The sequence below is a fragment of the Miscanthus floridulus genome, chromosome 11 (assembly GCF_019320115.1).
Source record: "Miscanthus floridulus cultivar M001 chromosome 11, ASM1932011v1, whole genome shotgun sequence".
NCBI classification, from domain to species: Eukaryota; Viridiplantae; Streptophyta; class Magnoliopsida; order Poales; family Poaceae; genus Miscanthus; species Miscanthus floridulus.
In genome coordinates, this window is record NC_089590.1 from 11,927,129 (window position 1) to 11,946,390 (window position 19,262).

At 48.2% G+C, this 19,262-nt stretch overlaps 1 protein-coding gene and 1 non-coding gene across 2 annotated transcripts; both read right to left on the reverse strand.

The window, feature by feature from the left end:
- Positions 1-8,478: 8,478 nt before the first annotated feature.
- LOC136495018 (small nucleolar RNA R71) lies at positions 8,479-8,587 on the reverse strand. The gene has a single exon (XR_010768813.1). It is a non-coding gene; the product is annotated as a small nucleolar RNA R71 (small nucleolar RNA).
- Positions 8,588-14,636: 6,049 nt separating this feature from the next.
- On the reverse strand, positions 14,637-17,359 carry LOC136491655 (subtilisin-like protease SBT2.4). Its single transcript, XM_066487931.1, has 3 exons — positions 16,406-17,359; positions 15,988-16,270; positions 14,637-15,907 (listed from the first exon to the last, which is right to left on the reverse strand). The coding sequence occupies exons 1-3, from the start codon at positions 17,357-17,359 to the stop codon at positions 14,637-14,639; spliced, it is 2,508 nt and encodes an 835-aa protein (XP_066344028.1).
- Positions 17,360-19,262: the final 1,903 nt, after the last annotated feature.

The following is a 19,262-nucleotide window of genomic DNA, read 5'->3' on the forward strand; positions in this document are numbered from 1 at the left end:
TTCCACTTCATCCTCTTCAGCCTCCTGTTCGGGAGGCGACACTGGTCTGGAGTTCGCAGACTCCACGACTACCAGGGCTTTCCCACGAGCCGTCGCGTTGGCAGCCATGTTTCGGGCATCTTCTGGCTGCTGCCCCTCGGGTGGATCCAGCTCCCTTGGCGCCGTGGTATCCGCCTCATCAGGGTTCGTGCTTGGAGCACTTGTATTCTGCTCGGTTGTCTTCTCGACCAGCTGCTCGGGGACTGGTGCCTGGTTGTCCGCTTGCTGAGGCCCAGGTGGAGTCCCTGCCATGGGCTCCTCCACAGCTGGTTGCTGAGCAGTTTGTCCCACCGTTGTTGGTGAGGACGTTCCACACCCAGCTAGCTGGTCGGGGCTTTCGGTGGACGCCGATCTAATGCATTCAGAGACAAATTCAGAAGATAATAGCATCCAATGCAAAATGCAAAGCTTGCATCAAAAATATAGATACTTATAGTTTTGACTTGCGGAAGGATGTGGCGAAGGAATGTCTCCTCGACCGCCCCTGCTCCGCTTGCTCGGCAGTTTCCACCAGGACTTGTTCTTCCTCCGGTACGGGCGTCGGAGTATGATGCGGCATGTTCCCTTCGTCTATCCTCTGTGCTGCAGTGGTCGGTGATGTGACCACTGCTGGCCCAGAGGAGCCACCCTGCTCCGTCGGTCCCATCTGCTTTCTCCTCTTTCGGGGGACGAGCCGGAAGATGTCCGCATCCTCTGCTTCGTCGTCCAACAGGGGGAAGATGGCCTGATGACGTTTGCTGGCAGCCGGACGCTTGCCAGCGGCTCTAGTCGAGGCGTCCTCTATGGTCTCGAGTACCGCCCAGTGAACGTCGTCGGTCCTGGCGCTGGTCTGGGCGGTTGGCCCGGTAGTTTGTGGCCATTCTACACCGGGGGGAGGCGACACGAACACTCCTGCCCGGTCACGGCCATTACACTGAGACACAAAATGAAGGAAAAGACAGTTATTTTCTTGATACAACATGACTCTACAGTTAAAAGGAGGCGTCATTTACCTTTGGGGGAGGTCGAGCCAGCTTGAAGGCGTGTTCGATGGCGCTCAGTGCAACATAATTGGGATCGGCCAGGTTGAACAGCTCTCCAATCCTGGCCTTGATTTCCATCTTATCGAGCGGCTCCTTCCTGGTCCTCGTCGGATTAGCGCCTCCTTGGTACTCGAAGCCAGGGTGAATCCTTTTCTGGCAGGGCTGAATTCTTCGGCTGATGAAGTTGCCGACAACGCTCAGGCCATCCAGCTTTCCCCATGGGATCATCCCGAGCAGTTCGGTGATCTGCTCTAAGTTCTCAGGCCTCTCTGACCAGCTGCTCTTCTTCTCTGGAATAAGTCCCACATCGCACAGAGTGATGGTGTTTGGCTCTTCATGGATGTAGAACCACTCCTTGTACCACTCGTCCAATGAGGTGTTCCAGGGGCAGTGCAGGTATTGAGCCTTCATGCCGTCACGAAGGTTTAGGTAGACGCCTCCGGCGATCTTCGAGCCACTGCTCCCTTTCTTCCGAAGACAGAATAGGTGGCGAAAGAGGTCGAAATGGGGCTAGAAGCCACCATAAGCCTCGCAGAGATGGATGAAGGTGGAGACAAGAAGAATCGAGTTGGGATGCAGATTGCAAATCCCAATCTCGTAGTACAAGCAGAGACCCTGAAGGAAAGGGTGCACTGGAATCCCAAAACCCCGTTTGAAGAAATCTTCAAAGACCACAATCTCACCTGGTTGTGGATCGGGGAAGCTTTCTCCTTCCGGTGCACGCCATCCCGCAAGTGCCTTGTTGTGGAGCACTCCCATGGCGACGAGGTCCTCGATGGTCTGCTCATTGCTCCACGACTTCCACCATTCCTTCGCCATGACCCCGCCTTTCTTTTGGGCGTCTCTCTTCGCCATTAGTTCGTCCTTACTAAGTGGGTGGATGCGGGAGACTGAGGGGATTGGTGATGATTTTTGGGGGAATAGGGTTCGGCAGGAGGAAGAAGAAGGTTGCGGCGGCGGATGACAATGGGGAACGGTATGAGTAACTTACCAGATCTGCATTATATAAAACAAAGAGCACCATCGTTTCGTTCGCCCGAGAATATTGGGAGTCGTGCGCACGCGCCGCAGACGGTTGTTCACACAACCTCGAAATCTACGCCAATAAACGTGCTCCTTCATTAACAGTGTATGCGCCTCTTCGTTGATAGTGTAAGGGGGCCCACACTGACACACCTCAATACAGGTGTCAACCGACTGTTTGTAAAAAAAAGAAGAAGAAAAGACAGAATGACGTACTATACCTATTACTTTTTTGACTAGACGTGTCAGACTGGCCTTGGTAGAGAATAGAGAAAAATAAGTACACCAAATAATAGTACAAGCAGCGCAAGTGATCGTGGATTTGCCCAGACCACTAATGTGCTCGGGGACTGCCCAGACCACTACTGTGCTCGGGGACTGCCCAGATCACTACTGTGCTTGGATACTTCCCAGACCACTTTTGTGCTCGGGGTTCGCTCCGACCACGGCCGCGCCCGGGGACTGCCCCGACCACTGCTTGAATAATGGTTCTCCTTGGCTACATGTGATCTATACTCACATATAGTTAAGAGACTTTTCTTTAGACCTTGCTACAAGGCTCATACTTTGCCTTCCAGCAAGCTCGGGGACTACGTCGATACGATGCACCTGCCGGTGTATCTTGTTTTGCCTGTATGGCAATTGGATTCTTAACTTCAGTGGAATTTCTTTTTTAGACCCTGGCACCATGTGCCTACGTCACCTACTACCAGGCTTAGGGACTAAGTGGGCACACTTCACCTTGCGGTGAATGTGTTTGTTTTTCGACCCCTATGCTTCTGATGTTTAGGGATGCTATGCTTCAAGACCACTTACATTTCTTTTCAGAAATACAAGTGGGCACACTTCTCAGGACAGAAATCTTTTTCTTTTTTCTTAAGAGCACCATACATTCTTTGGACAACCTACTTCTCCGATGATGACGATGGTCGGAGGCGTCAAGGATTTAAGCCTCGCTTGTCGGAGAAGGTTAAAATGGCGTGTCGTAGCATAATACATGATGCTCGGGGACTAGCTGTGGGGGTATTAACCCCTATACCCTTACGGCTAAGCTTGGGCTGGCCCGGGTTGATGGGTTCAGTCCACCCGAAAGATGACGTGCGGCCCAGTTAACCTGGTCGGAGTCCCGCACAAGGAATCAAGACGGATTTGGCGACCAAGCAGGATCCTGGTCGGTTAGAATAGGAATCCTTATCCGGCCACATATGGCAATTGTAACTGACTAGTATTAGTTTCCAGATCTGTAACCCTGCCCCTCGGACTATATAAGGCGGGCAGGGGACCCCTCTAAAAAATATCTCTTATTGACATACAGCAATACAAATCAGACGCAGGACGTAGGTATTACGCCTTCTTGGCGGCCGAACCTGGTTAAAACCTCGTGTCTGTCTCGCGTCACCGCCTTGTTTGGGGCTTGCGCATCTGTCTACCGATAATCTACTACCTTGGGCATACCCCTAGGTAGACTGCCGACCATATTTCGTCGACACCCATACTACTGCCAACCACTCTAGGTCCAAGCGAATGGACCTAGGTCAAAGCTCTGACACCAGGGAGGTGACCGGCATGCCCCAATATATTCCATGGCCATGATGGGCCATACCTAGGGATTCACATCAGGAACAGCATCAGGCATACCAGTGCTATTATACCCAGCCCTCATACGGGCACTGACAAGCGCGTCAGTTCACCACGATGTCTGCCAGGACAGAGTGGAGCGCCACGATAGGGAAATGATGCCTACGCATGGTGCTAGTGATGGATAGGGCCACAATGTGGAGCTATCCCTGTTGACGTCTACAGGGTCAGTAGGACCCACATGAAAAAAGGACCCGATGATCCTAGAGGACTTCCTCTCCTTCTTATTCTCCCCTTTTCCCTTGACTGTAACCCGTGCTTTCCCTTGGCCTATAAAAGGGAAAGCAGAACGTCCCATGAAGAGGTAGCGGACTGGAATCAATTGGATTGAAACACATCACACCAATTCGAACTCGAACCCCAAACCAATTAGAACACAAAGCACACAACTGAGAAGTGACCGAGCCCTCAACACCCATTCGCTCCTCTCACCAGAGACTTGGGACTTGTCCCTCTCTTGACCATTTGTAACCCGTACTATGAACTTTCAGTGCTAGTAATACGAGCAACAGCAACAAACTAGACAAAGGAACATTCTGCCCGAACCAGTATAAACATCATGTCCTCTTAGCACACCATCCGGGCCAGACGCGCAATATTAGAAATTTACTAGCTAGTGGCAACTCAAAACACCGACAGTGAGGATCCACAAATACCACATATATTGAGAGATTTGAGAGTGTCATACAATGGAGTTTTATTTTGAAAACTTATAAAAACTCTAGAACAATGGTGGAATAAAGAACTTGAGACATAGTGCTTGACTTGATCATTCTGTCTTTCAATTGCTCAAGACCCAAGTGAAGGCTAAGAAGCCCCATGGTTGAAGGTAATATGTGTAAGTTTGAAAGTCGTATCAGTTTATTCTAATCTAGTGCAGAATTTTTGATTGAACACCTATGTACTTTTAAGAACTGAAAGCATTGTAGCAACTCCTAATCCATTTCTGAGTTTGGCTTTGATCAGGGACTAGCAAAGGTTAAGTGTGGGGGAGCTTGTTGATGGTAGTTAATGTTCATCATAAACCATCAATATAACTTATATAAATGCATAAAAAGGATCACCAACATAGGTCTAGGGGTTTAAACTAATAAATTCCACAAGTTTTGGTGAATCTATGTTTACAGGAGGATTTACTCAGAAAACCATCAAGGACGGCCTATTCGTCAAAGCAAATCGCGTTTATCCATAGAGAAACCGACGTGGGAAGACTCTAGAAGACTCTAGAAGGCAAACCACCAAAGTGGAGGGCAGGTGGCTGCCATGTGGGGCTAGCTAGCCCCACCTATAGGCCGCCCGACCCCCTGGGTGCACCTGTCAGCCCCTCCTTTGAATGTCGGTTCTCCACCACCTTCTAGATTGTATCTATGCCGTTCTTTCAAGTCGGTTTGATCCGAGGGTCCAGAATTAATGCTCCGACCTATATATAGCAACAACTACCCCTCTCCCTAGAGCATCCCTAAAACCCTAATTCATACCTCTCATTCAGAGATCAAGATAACTAGGAGGATTAGGTCTAGACTCTCCAATGTAGTAGATTAGTAGCTCGGGAGTGAGGGTCAAGTTGGGTTCATGCTCAAGTTCTGGATCTAGTCTTGGAGGCTCGACAAAGCCTTGTATCTTCACTTCCGCATCTTGTAAGACTTATTATAAATTCATCATATTCCTATCTACATGGCTATGCTTACTTTTAATATGTATCTTGATTAGTTGAGGTTATCATTACTTTTGTGTGTGGGTTCATATAGCGCTTAGCCTGCTAGTTTATCGATTGGGCTATGTGGCCGAGCCTCATGTAAGCTATTGATGGTAGTTAACAACCATTATAAACCATCAATTAAACATGTATAAGGATATAAATGTAATCACCAATGAAGGTTTAGGGGTTTAAACTAATGAATTCCATGAGCTTTGGTGATTTCATGACAGCAGGAGGATTATCCAAAAAATAGCGCCCAGGACCACTGTCATACACTCCAAACAAGCAAACCGACAACAACAAGTGAGTCAACCTACAAAAAATATGAAAGATGATTCAAGACAGAGCCCAAGCCTCACCACCAGAAGGAGGAGCCCACCTAGCACTATAGTGGGCCGGTCAGCCCACTGGGGAGGCCACCTAGCCCATGGGGGTGGCCCATCACCCTCCACCACCTCATACTCCTTCCTACGATCTACACCGTTGATTCTAAGGTAGTTTTAGTGCGGTTCATCCAACGGTGGTTGGGAGAGTTGACGTGGATCGATGACATGGCAATTCCTTGCCCCTACTCCTCCTAGAGTCCTTGCCCATTACTCTACCTCGATTCCTTGGCTGCTACTCTACCTCTAGCCTATATATAGTAGCCCATACCCCCCTCCCTCACTAGATCCCAGAAACCCTAATTCATATCCTCCTCGTTAGGATCAGAGCCAACTCTCAAGATGTAGAAGTAGAATAGCTCTAGTTGAGAGTTAGGGAGAGTTGAGCCACGCTCAGTTCTAGAGAAATCTTCGGAGGTTAGGTATATCTTTGTATCTCACCTTTGTAAGACTTATGTTTTAATATATTTATCTTCTCTATCTACTTTTATGCCTTTCATGTGTATGGTTAGTATAGTTATCATACCTTAGCATGGGATCTCCGCTCACATCGAGTGCTTTAGTTATCATATGTGACTAGAGTAGTAATTTATAGTATAGACATGGTGTCTAGACTATAGGTTACCTAAGATTGCGCTCAATCCTATGGTTAGTTGTGGTAGCCCCAGGGGTGACAGCTCTGTCAGGCCATTGTAATCCACCACATTAGGATTGATGTTCATAGAGCTTAGACAACCTTCCCCCAACTATGCTTTCTCATCCCCCTCGAGAGTTGGAAAGGTATTGTTGCTCCAAAGTGTTATTGTGTATGATCGCTATATTTACCCATGATTAGTTATACCCTATAGAACCAAAGTAATAGAGAAGTATTTATGAACCTTGAACTCACCCGTTGTCCTCTCAACTTAGCTAGACTACTCATTTATTATGTAATTCTCTTAAGTGTGAGTCATTATTCATAACTCTTATCATAAACAACACTTACCCCTACTTTAGTTTAGTTAGTATAATAGTTAGTAAATACATGATGGTGAATTATCAACTTCTTTAACCATTGTTTCCCTGTGGATAAATACGATACTCTGGAATACTCCCGGGTGAAAGCTACAATGGTATCCGTGCACTTGCGGATTTATCTATGTGTGTTTAAAATATACTAACATAAGCATGGTGCTTATACGATGCTCTACCTATGAGTACACCATGTTCTCTAGTTGGGTGGTAGCAGCGGGAGGTGACAACCCCGTCTATCCTTTGTAGTCCACTCCGAATTGAGCAGGTTCTTAAATTATAGGACCATAGTCGCGTCGGTAGAGTTATCTATTGTGGGTATTCTACCATCTAAGCGGTGTCCCGAAGTGCACAAGAGTAGAGTTAGTCTTAGCTATAGTCGATATATATACTTTGATCCTGTAATAAGAATATCATAGGAATCTACCTCACCCGTTGTTCTCCCGAGTTGACTAGTTTACATTATCTTATAGATTTTTTCCCAAAGTGTCATTAAGCATTACTCTTATCATTACAATTATCCCCTACTTTAGCTATGTTGGTATGTTAACAGATACTCCTTTGTTACCCAATAAATCTTTATTCCATTGTTTCCTTGTGGTAAAATATAAATAACGATACCTAGAATACTCCTGGTAAAATGCTACAATGGTATTATGTGCGCTTGCAGAATCCTTCATATTCTATTTGCACTTATAAATACCAACAACCTTCCCTGTGGTAAAATATAAATAATGAAAACTGGAATACTCTCGGGTGAAGTGCTACAATGGTATAATTATCTGTGCGCTTGTAGATTCCTTTTCATTCATATATCTTTATATTCTTTCTAGTCACATGAAATGATAAAGAACTACTTAGTATCATTCTAGTAGTGATGTTAGGCAGTACCAACAAGCATCTTTGGCACCATCACTAGGGATGACAACCTAGTAAAGTTAGGAGATGTAGGTAATTAATAGGTGGCTACTAAAACAAGTGACAAGTTAATAAATACCAACAAGCATTTCTGGCGTCGTTGCCGGGGAAGGTAGCTAGACAAAGGAAGTATTGATAAACTTATGCTTATTGATGTGATCGAGATAAACCACCGACCTCTGCTCAAGCAGGATTACCCTTGTTTTGTCTACTTGTGTATCTTATGCGGGGTAATGTATGATTAGTTTTAACCTTCCGACAAACTATGTTGAAGATCTCGAAGCATTAATCAGGAGAACTAGAGCCAAACTCAAGAAAGTCTCAGCTTTAGAATTGGAAGACAACCGGATAAGGTGAACCATAACACCAGAATTTAAAGCCATGGCTGACAAGACTCTTCGTGAATTCTCTGCTCCAACCACTGCCAACATTCGTACTGGACCTAATGTCAATATTGGAGACAATGGATTCGAGCTCAAGCTAGCTCTCATCAACATGGTGCAAGCTAGCTAGTTTTGTGGAAAGTCACATGAAGATGCGAGTGCACATCTCCAACACTTCCTAGAGATCTGTAGCACTTTCACCATCAAAGGAGTAACCAAGGATGCCATACTACGTCACCTCTTCCCATTCTCACTTTTGGGGAACGCGAAGCAGTGGTTCTACGCCAACAAAGATAGAAATACTACATGGGATAACTGCTCCACTGCCTTCCTAGCCAAGTTCTTTCCCATGGGCAAGACCAATGCTCTGTGTGGGACAATTTCAAGTTTTCAGCAACAACATGACAAATCTATCCCTGAGTCATGGGAACGCTTTCAAGACTACATTATAGAATGTCCCCATCATGGGATGGAAAATTGGTACTCATGTAGACCTTCTACCATGGGTTAACCAATAGTACCCATGAGACTATGGATGCTGCTGCCGAAGGTGAATTTCTGTCAGTCATGCTTCTAGCTACAGCAGCTCTTGTAGAGAAGATGGCCTCCAACCAAGGTTGAAATGAAGAACATGTTCTGATCCAGAAGAGAGGTGTAGGTATGCATCAACTCAAGGAGGTAGACATGATGTCTGCCAAGATGGACCTACTAATGAAGAAGCTCAAAGACCGAGCTAATGAGAAGAAACAAGTCATGCACATTCATGATTCCTGCATGACATGTGAAGAGTATGGAAACACTAGGCATTCAGGGAACAACTGCCCTAAAACCCATGAGGATGTGAACTTCGTCAACAACAACTACTATCGTCCTCAACAAAATCAAAGATGGAACCAGCAACAGAGGCCAAACTACCAAAGTAACTACCAAGGTAACCCTCAAGGTAACAATTATAATAACTTCAATCAACCATCATTGAGAGAATTAATTGCTAGCCAATCTAGACTCATGGAAGGATTATCTAAGAAGGTAGCTACCAATGATAAGATTCTAGAAAATATAAGTAATAGAATGGATAGCTTTGCTTCTACCATTAAGAACCAGCATAGCTTTAATAAAATGATAGAATCACAAATAGCTCAGCTGGCAGCTGCTGTTCCTCAGTCCAACAAAGGTAAGATTCTAGGGTAGATGAAAGATCTAGAAACTACAAATCTTATCGATATTCACAATGCAGCTTACTACTACACGGAGCCATCGATGGGAAGATGGATAGATTATACCTTACCCAAAAAGAAGAGAGATCCAAGGAGACCTGTCATCCCCATCACCAATGGACCTCATATCTTCCAAGAAGTTGTCTGTGATTTTAGAGCAAGTGTCAACATCATGCCAAAGGTAATTTATGAGAAAATCCTAGGAGATCCTTTGTTGTACACAAATATGCATTTGCAGCTTGCAAATCTATCACTCTGCTACCCCAAGAGAGTTCTTGAAGGTGCCATCATATGAGTAGGACAATCATATGTTCCCGTAGACTTTGTGGTTTTGGAAACAGGTGGAGATGAAAGGGCACCCATCATCTTGGGCCGACCTTTCCTAAGCACCGCAAAGGCCATCATCTACGCAGACAGTGCAAAGATCTGCTTCACAATCAAGGATAGAAAGGAGAAGTTCTCTTTCAAGAACCGCATCTTGCAATCTCCTAGACATCCGCAGATGTCATACCCGTTCGAAGAGACAATAGTGACTAAGAAGAAGAAGAACAGAAGAAAAAGGAAGAACAAGGTCAGGCAGCCACAAGAAGAATCAGTCAACATGATCAACGCACTCAGATCAGAGTACGACCACCTCCTTGCTTCGCCATTCCTTGCCAAGAAGGATGATCTTAGTGTACCGATGATCGAGTGTACCATTGGACAAAGAATCTTCCACAAGACCTTCTGCGACATTGGATCGGGTGTCAACATAATGTTCAAGGTAACATATGAATATTTATTTGGTAATGAACCCTTGTACCCTACATATATGTCGTTACAGATGGCGGACCAATCAATCCGATTCTTGGAAGAAATAGCAAAGGACGTTATAGTAAGAATACATGACCACTTTGCCCCTACCGACTTCATGGTTTTAGACATGGGAGAAGAAGAAGATGATACACCCATCATCCTAGGGAGACTATTCCTCAACACCACCAATGTGATCATCTACGTCGGATCTGGACAAGTCCACTTCCAATTCCCTAGAGAAAAGGTACGTTGTTATTTTAATAGTTATACTACTTATGAGCAGCTGAAGAAGAACCGCTCTAGGAGGAGACGTCGATCATCCCAACGTCAAGGGAACCAACCCCTGTGGAATGAATGGGAGGAAGATGAACAACCTGAAGAATTTGTGAAAAAGGAACCTACACTGCCGAAGTCAAGCCCACTAGCCAAGCAGGTGTGGAAGGAGAAGGTGAGATCATCAGAATCGCAAGAGGTGCAACCATCAGGGTCTCTATCACTGAGATCGGATGATGCACCCGAAGAATGAATAAGACTAGAGTACAGTCCTGGCCGGACGACTTAAAAATCTGAACCCTCACCGTGAGGTAATATCGGTAGTTATCCATATTTATTTTCAGTATTGCATGAATTGTTCTTACTTTAGCATATGTACTTTTCTACATTAGCATTGCATTAGTTAAAAATATATGCATACATCTAGTTAAATTTCATTTTCTCCATATAAAGAAAAATAAAAGGTTTTATTACTACAGATCATCATTGCATAAGAAAAGAAAAGAAAAATATTATTGCATCCTTAAGCCCTATGTGAATAATTTTCATGGTGTAACAAGCCCAAGGAATATTCACCGTGGTGGAATAAAAATAATATATATATACTATGCCTACATGTTTTCTTTCTTGCATATAAAAAAATAGAAAATCCAAAAATATTAGATAGACATCCTGTTCAAATTCCGCCATTAGAAAATCTATCTAAACCCACAAGAACAAATCTCTGAATGGCTGACCGCTAACCCCTTATCTTAATCGAGCCATGAGTTTGTTCTTGTTGGAGTATTTTGCAGGATGATTCACATGATCAAGAGCAAGTTCACTCGGTTGTCTTCATCTCACTCCACTCGTGGATGAGAATGACATACGCCGACAAACCCGCTCTGAGAAAGATCAATCAACATCCAACAATAGATCACGGCAACATCCAGCTTGGGGGAGGAGCATCCCCCATGTATCTAGCTAAGTATTTCCTTCCTTTAGTTTGACTATTAGTAAGTTTGATTTATATTAGCTAAAGAAATAAAAAGATGCATAACAAAAAACAAAATAAAAATTTATCCTAGCCAGTTATATATATTAGTAAGGTGTGATCTTAAATCCAGAAAATAAAATAAAAAGGTGTGTTTAGTTTGATTTTTAAGAGTTGAATAAAATAAATAAAAAGACTATGAGGATAAGGATGGTTACTAATGATGCTAAGGATGGTATAATGGTGCACTCCAATTGGTATCACGCTTCAAAGGTCCATCTCTTATACCTTAGCATCATTTGTTAGATATTGCCCTCCCACATTTCCAATCCATGCATATGTGCAAGCTTCAATCCAAACTCTTAGCACATATGTAGGAGGAGCAAATGCTACCAATTGGGGTTTATGAAACTTGTCCATATCCTTTTACACATGGTAAATATGCTTGGGCAAGCAACATAGATTCAAATGAATTTTAATTCATATCTTTGTGAAAGGGTTGTCATCAATTACCAAAAAGGGGGAGATTGAAAGCTCTAGTTTGGTTTTGGTGAATTGATGAAACCCTAAGTGCTAACCTAGTTTATCTAAGTGATTATGAGATAGGTGGCACTATTCCAAGTGGTGGAGCAATGGTGAAGATCATGATGATGGTGTGACCATGGTGATGATCAAGTGCTTGGACTTGGAAAAGAAGAAAGAGAAAAACAAAAAAGTCAAGGCAAAGGTGACATTCCATAGGAGATTTTTGGTTTGGTGATCGGGATACTTAGCGAGTGTGATCACATTTAGGATCGATAGCCGTACTATTAAGAGGGGTGAAACTCATATCAAAATACGGTTATCAAAGTGCCACTAGATGCTCTAACTCATTGCATATGCATTTAGGATCTAGTGGAGTGCTAACACTCTCAAAAATATTTGTGAAAATATGCTAACACACGTGCACAGGGTGATACACTTGGTGTTTGGCACATTTGAGCAATGGTGGAAAAGTTGGTGAAGTGAAGGAGGTGATTTTCACTAAGAAACAGTGACCGGACGTAGGTCACGTGGTGACCGGACTTAGAGGTGTTGTGTTCGGTCAATTATAAAATGAAGTTTGGCGCGCTCAGCCTCTGTCTGGTGCATGACCTGATGCTGGGGTAAAAGGTGACCTGACTCGACGCTGGTGCATCCGGTCAGGCTAACGTACGCTGACATATGAGGTTTGAGTGAGCGTGGAGAAGACCTGACTCTAGGCAAGTCCGGTCAGTGGAGATCAGATGCGTCAGGTCGGCGTTTAGGCGCTTAGGGAGCTCTTTGGAAACAACTTGACGAGCAGGCACCACAATTGATCGGCGTGTTCGGTCATATGTTGCCACGCATGGGTAAGGCTGGCACCAGCGCGTCCGATCCCATGTTGGGCGTGTCTGGTCATCACTTAACCACGAGGGCGCTGAGAATTGACCGTTGGGATCAGGCGGCTGACGTTGAATCCGGGGGACACGTGGACAAAGATCCACGACCGGACGTTGGGGCCTGCATCCGGTCAGCGTGACCTGTGCGTCCGATCACCCTATGAAAGCTGAGGGTAGAGAGCCAATGGCTCTATTTCAAGGGGGCCCCTATTTAAGTCCCATGGCCAGCTCAAGCTCACTCTCTTGGTCATTTGCATTGACAAGCAACCTTGTGAGCTTAGCCAAAGTTCTCTCACTCATCTCCATCACTGATTCATCATCTTTGTGAGATTGGAAGAGAATCCAAGTGCATTGCTTGAGTGATTGCTTCTAGAGGCACTTGGTGTTCGTGTTTTGCTATGGGATTCACTTGTTACTCTTGGTGGTTGCCGCCACCTAGATGGCTTGGAGTAGCGAGGATCGTCGAGTGGAGGAAGGTGCTTGCCTCCAGCTCCGATCGTGGTGATTGTGAGGGGTTCTTAAACTTTTCTCGGCGGAGAGCCAAAAGGTACTATAGTGGATTGCTCGTGGCTTGTGTGATCCCCATCTTATGTTGGTTGTGTGGCACCCTATTGAGGGTTTGGCGTGTGATGCCAATTAGCGCGTGACCTCTAAGTGAGTGAATCACCACAACGAGGACTAGCTTGCCGGCAAGCAAGTGAACCTCGGTAAAAAAAATCATTGTGTCATCATTTGATTTCGATGTGATTGGTCTTTATTGGTATTCATTCTTGTGATTGATTAGTTCATTCCTCGACTCGACGGTATAACCATCTTGCTCTCTCTCTCTTTATATTACCATAAACTAGTTGTCAAGCTCTTTAGTGTAGCTAGTCGTGAGAGCTTGTTAGTTTGGTTAGTGTGGCTCTTTAGTTGGCCTTTGAGAGCACACTAACTTAGTTTAGTGACATAGCTAATGTGTGGATATAGACTATAGAAACTAGAATTGTGGTAGGTGGCTTGTATTTTTAGTAGACTAGCGCAACACTCACTTCGCCTTATATTTGTCTAACCGGTTTGCTAAGTGTTGTTGTAGAAATTTTTAATAGGCTATTCACCCCCCCCCCTCTAGCCATTATCACCTTTCACCATGGCCGCCGACGATGTTGTGTCTAAGTGTTTCAGGCTTTTTCAGACATGTTGCAAGCCTATGTTTCAAATGTTTCGGTTATTTTAGATGTATGTTTCAAATGTTTGATATGGATGTTGCAAAAGTAGATCGGGATGTTGCGGTGGTTGCACATGTATGTTGCAAGTGTTTGTTCCCAATGTTTCATCTGTTTTTTTAAACGTATGTTGCAAGTGTGTTTATGTGAATGCTGCATATGTTTTACACATAAGTTCTAAGCATTTTTTTGTCAAGATGTTGCGTAAATTTACAATGATTTTCAAGTGTTTTAAGGTATTTTTGCAAGTGTTTTAGACGTATGTTGCAAGTGTTTCAGTTGTTTCTAACGTATGTTGCATGTGCTTCATCTCGATATTGCAAAAGTATATTAAGATGTTGCACATGTTGTGAGCAGGCGAGGGAAGTGGGCTCAGGCGGAGGCAGTCCCACGACTGCAGGTGATCCTCACATGTGCTGGGAAGCGAGGCGGGTGAGGGCGGTCCCCCCACGGAGCGGCGTGGGCCAGCAGCGCAGCAGGCCAGCAGCCGTGGGTCCGGACGTGCGGGCGCTAGCAGTTTTTTTTATATCTAGTTTCCGTTGCTATCGTTCTCTATTGAGCTCAATCCATCCCATGTAATTTTGCCTACACTTGTCCTTGGAGCTGATTTCATCAACACTTCACTGGTCACTGCCGACCTGAGCGGTTACATTTCTGTCATGTGGCAAGGGGTCGCACGGCCAGCGGCAGCCTCACGAGGTGGTCCAAGCTCCCGGCGAGAAGTATCTCACCGAAGCCGAACGCGTCTGACGTCCTAGACACTCTGAACTCGATCACCAGCTCCTGCGTTTCCCCGGGCGCCACCTCGAACCACCCTGGCCGCACGGTGACGTCCACCCCGACCGGCGGCAGAACGGAACAGAGGTACGTCTCGGCGTTGCTCACCACGTTCGTCACCCTGCGCTGGAGGGACAGGGAGCCTCTCAGCGCGGAGACGGTGACCGACGGCAGGTTGAGGTCCACCGGAGAAACCAGCGACGCCTGGCAGGCCAAACCGGTGGCGGCCTGCACGTCGTAGGGGCTGAGCTGTGGCAGGGAGCAGAGGAAGGTGGTGTAGTCATCGGGCTCTGGCGCGACGACCAGCCCGGGGTCCAGCGCGCCGGCGGGGTTCACGAACCCGGCGCCGTAGTGGAACGGCGTCGCCCGGTGCAGCGAGCCGATCTCGAAGCCCTCCGACATGATCGGGCGCTTCTGCCTGTCGTGCCTCCGCGCAGTGGTGGACAGCGCGGAGGCGACGGCCGCCGGTCCCCACGAGGGGTGCCTCTGCTTGATGAGCGCCGCGACGCCGCCGATATGTGGCGCCGCCATGCTGGTGCCTGATATCATCGCGAAATGGTTGCCGGAGAGTATGATCTCGTTGACGCTGAGCGCGCTCCAGGCCGCCCATATCTGGTCACCGGGGGCGAGGATGTCCGGCTTCAGCACGTCCGCCGGCGTTGACTCCCTGTCGGTGACGTCCGGCCCTCGCGACGAGTACCGCACCACCACCGGCGCCGCGTCCTTAAACGCGGCGACTCTCCCTTCCGTGACCGCCGCCGTGGCGCCGAACACGGTTGCGGTGCCACCATACACCGTGTGCGCCGCGTAGTACGACCAGAGCACCAGCGCGTCGGCGACGCGAGGGACCATGAGGCCGGGGACGGCGAGAGGGAGCGGCTGCGCGAGGAAGTCGCCGCCGTGCTGCGCGTCGGCTGCGAGGACGAAGCCGGCGAACCCGAGAGCCTCCGCCACGCCGAGGATGGCGGTCACCGTCGACGTGCCGTTGTAGAACCCTCGCGAGAAGGAGCAGACGACGATGCTTCCGCGCAGCATGTCGGCGCGCCACCGCAGCGCCTCCGCGTCCTGGCATTCCTCCGCGCGTTCCATTTTGGTCGCGTCCGGCGCCGCAGCGTCCTTGGCCGCGACGAGCCTGGCCTGGAACGTCGGCGCTGCAAGACCAGAAATGATCGTCCTTGGCATGATCGGAACAAGAAGATTAATATCGCAGTCGCAGGGTAGCTTCTAGTACCGGACAATCCGAGTCCCGGAATGCGGCGACCATCGCCGAGGACCAGCCACGACGTGTAGCTCCGGCCAGTGGTGGCGGCGGCTACGGTCGTCACCCACGGGCTGTAGGAGACGACAGAAGACTCGGCCGGCCCGCGGTTGCCGGCGGCCTGAGCGACGAACACGCCGGCTCTCCTTGCGTACAGCAGAGCGACATCCAGCATGCTGAGGAACGTGACCTTGCTGGTAGGACGCTCATCTGATCCAACGGACAGTACCAGCACGTCCACCATGTCTTCGGTTGCCTGACAGCGAGTTGACACGACGGATTCTCATCAGAAACTGGAATGTCTGACACCAATTTCCCTTTTATGTAGCAATTCTCAAGCATTACAAATGTACGTAGTCCACACTCCACAGGGCCGGTAATGTCGTCTTACTTGATCTATGGCAGCGATGAGATCAGCCATTGTTCCTCCAGCCGGGTACACAGCCTTGTACACGGCTAACCTTGCACTCGGCGCCATGCCGCTGGCGAAGCCGTACATTGCACCGCCGACGACCACCGGCACTCCCCGGTTCCCCGCCGCTACCGAAGCAACGTGGCTGCCGTGCCCCTCGGCGTCGAACGGCGACAAGTCGCGTGAGGGGTCGAGCGGAAGCACGGCCGCCGCGCCGGCAGCGAAGTACCGCGCCGTCACGATCTTGCCGTTGCACGAGCCAGGCGGGAACATGGGCCCGACGCTGCAACCGCGCCCCCCGGCGAACGGGCCATCGTCGTCCGGCGGATCAGCCGCTGCCTCTGGCCGTGGCACGTACGCGAAGCTGGGGTGTGCGGGGTCCACGCCCGAGTCGACGACGCCGACGACCACGCCCTCCCCATCGTCCTCCTCCCCTTTGCTGGTGCTGCCCCGGTGCCGCTGCCACCACACGCCGTCGGGGAGACCAAGGAGCCGCGGCGTGTACGTGGTCATGAGCCGCGTCCCCACGTCCTTCTCCACAGCCACCACCTCCGGCGCCGCTCGCAGCCGCTCGGCCAGCGAGGCGGTCGCGTGGACGGCGAACCCGTTGACGGAGTGGTGGAAGCTGTAGATCTTCCGGCAGCGGCACGAACCTGAACCTCGGGCGCCGTCGTCGTCCATGGCGCGCTGGAGGAGCCGGTCGTGGATCCGCGCTACCCTCCGCTTCTGTGCTCGGTACCATGTCGCGTTCCGGCCAACTCCCGCCGAGGCCAATGGTGGCTCGCCGTGCACAGACACGAGGTAGATGGTTGGCTTCTCCTCCTGTTCATCGTCTGGCCTTGCTCTCACTGTGACTCCCACCGCCGCCGCCGATGATGCGACCACTGCTGCAAAGAGCATGGGAAGCAGGAAGCAGCGCGGAAGAGCCGACATTGCCTCTCGTACGTCACACGTTCACTCGCAATTCGCATCGAAGCTATACCTTGAGTTCATTTATTACTTCTTTCTTTATGCATATCTGTAACCGGCTTTGTTTTGCTCAGAGTGTAATGTGGTCGGTCAGCAAATCGGGGAAAATTGTGAAACCCCAAATACCGGTGTGAGATTTATACACGAAACTGGCAGTCAAAAGCTACGATGTCAAAAGAAATCTGCTTCTCCGCTTACGTTACCAGGTTAGAGGATTGTATGGAAACAGCAAAGCCCCAAGCACCCAAATGCGCGTGAACGCGTGAGGCATCATCGGTGTTGTGTGACCTCTCTTCGCACCGGAGCACCCAGTGTTTGCTACACAAAATGACCGTTGTCTAGAGTTTTTTTTTTATTTCACGGAAACGCTCCACCGCGCGCGTACCGCATCGGGCACACGTGGTCCACTTTTTTTTTTCTGCCACACAAATATTTGACCACTTAGACTTATCTTCTCAGGTTCCATCTCGTTTCTCGCTCTCCTACATCTCTCCTTCGAGGCAACAGGGAGAGAGGAAGGATATCGTGGAGCCTGTGCATCTCCTCCCTGTCTCAAACTCGTGCACCCACCCGTCCCGCGCGTGTCATGGTCATACCCACCTGCTCTCAGCGTGCCGCCGGCAAGCTCCGTGCGCGCTACCGCCGGAGAGCCCCATGTTGCTAGTGAGCTCCGTGCCGCTGACATCGATCCACGCGTCGTCGCTGAGCTCTGCGCGCGCTGCCGCCAGTGAGCCGCTTATTGCCAGCAAGCTCTGCGCTGTCGAGATCCGCGCCGCCGATGAGCTCCGCACTAGCGACCACCGCGACATCGAGCTCCGCGCCGGCGTCGAGCTCCGCGTCGACGAGCCTCCATTTACCCAAGCAGCAAGTAGATGTTGCACTAAAATTGCATGTTGCAAGAGTATGTTTCAAGTATTTCAGAGGTATGTTGCAAGTGTTGTATATCGACGTTGTAAAAGTAGATCGGGATGTTGCACATGTTATAATGGCTATATACGTATGTGTTCAAGTGTATGTTCCAAATGTTTCGTCTGTTCCAGACGTATATTGCAAGTGTTTTATCGGGATGTTGCAAAATTAGATATGGATGTTGTATATAAATGCACGTCGCAAACATATATTTCAAGTCTTTCAGGTGCTTCATACGTATATTTGCAAACATTTCATCTGAATGATGCATATGTTATGCATATGTTTGCAATGGTTTTCAAGTGTTTTCAGGCGTTTTCGCAAGTGTTTCAAATGCGTGTTTCAAGTGTTTCATCTGTCTTTTTTGTATGTTGCAACTTGTTTGGATCTGGATATTTTAAAAGTAGATCGGGTGTTGCACATGGGATGCGTGTGGGAAGCGGCTGGCGGCGCGGGCGACGTTCGGTGTGGCGTGGGCGATGCACGGGGATGCACGGGCCCGCTGCTGGGGCGCTCGCTCGTGAGCCCAACGCACTAGGGCACTCGCTCATAGTTGCTGCCGTCCGGACTCTAGCGCCCTGGATCGGACGTCCAGACACTAGCAAGTCTCATTTTTTATCTAAAGAAAAGAGACACCTTGTCTGGAGTTATATTTCGGTATATGTGTGGAAGCGTTTGCCGTTTAGAGGAGGGATTTGGACCGCACCATGCTCGTCTGGCCAGCTCTCGCCTATTTGGTGTCGTTTCAGGTCACCGGAACTCTTATGACAAGATTTTTCTCAGGCACAAACACAACCAATGGCCTACCGACCTTCTTTCAAGCATTGCCCTCGCCTCTCGGTGATATACGGCTATGGTCGCCACATTTTGAGATTCAACACAATTCAAAAGTACACTTTCGCACTATTGAAAAAACAATTTTAGGTTTGATTTTCAAAGGCAGACAAACAGTATCCCT

What these genes read in the sequence shown, in the direction of transcription:
- LOC136491655 (XM_066487931.1), bottom strand. Translation starts at nt 17,359, where the DNA reads ATGTCGGCTCTTCCGCGCTGCTTCCTGCTTCCCATGCTCTTTGCAGCA. An exon ending in TCATCGCTGCCATAGATCAA is followed by an intron (nt 16,271 to 16,405) that starts GTAAGACGACAT and finishes ACTCGCTGTCAG; the next exon opens with GCAACCGAAGACATGGTGGA. An exon ending in TCCGGGACTCGGATTGTCCG is followed by an intron (nt 15,908 to 15,987) that starts GTACTAGAAGCT and finishes CTGGTCTTGCAG; the next exon opens with CGCCGACGTTCCAGGCCAGG.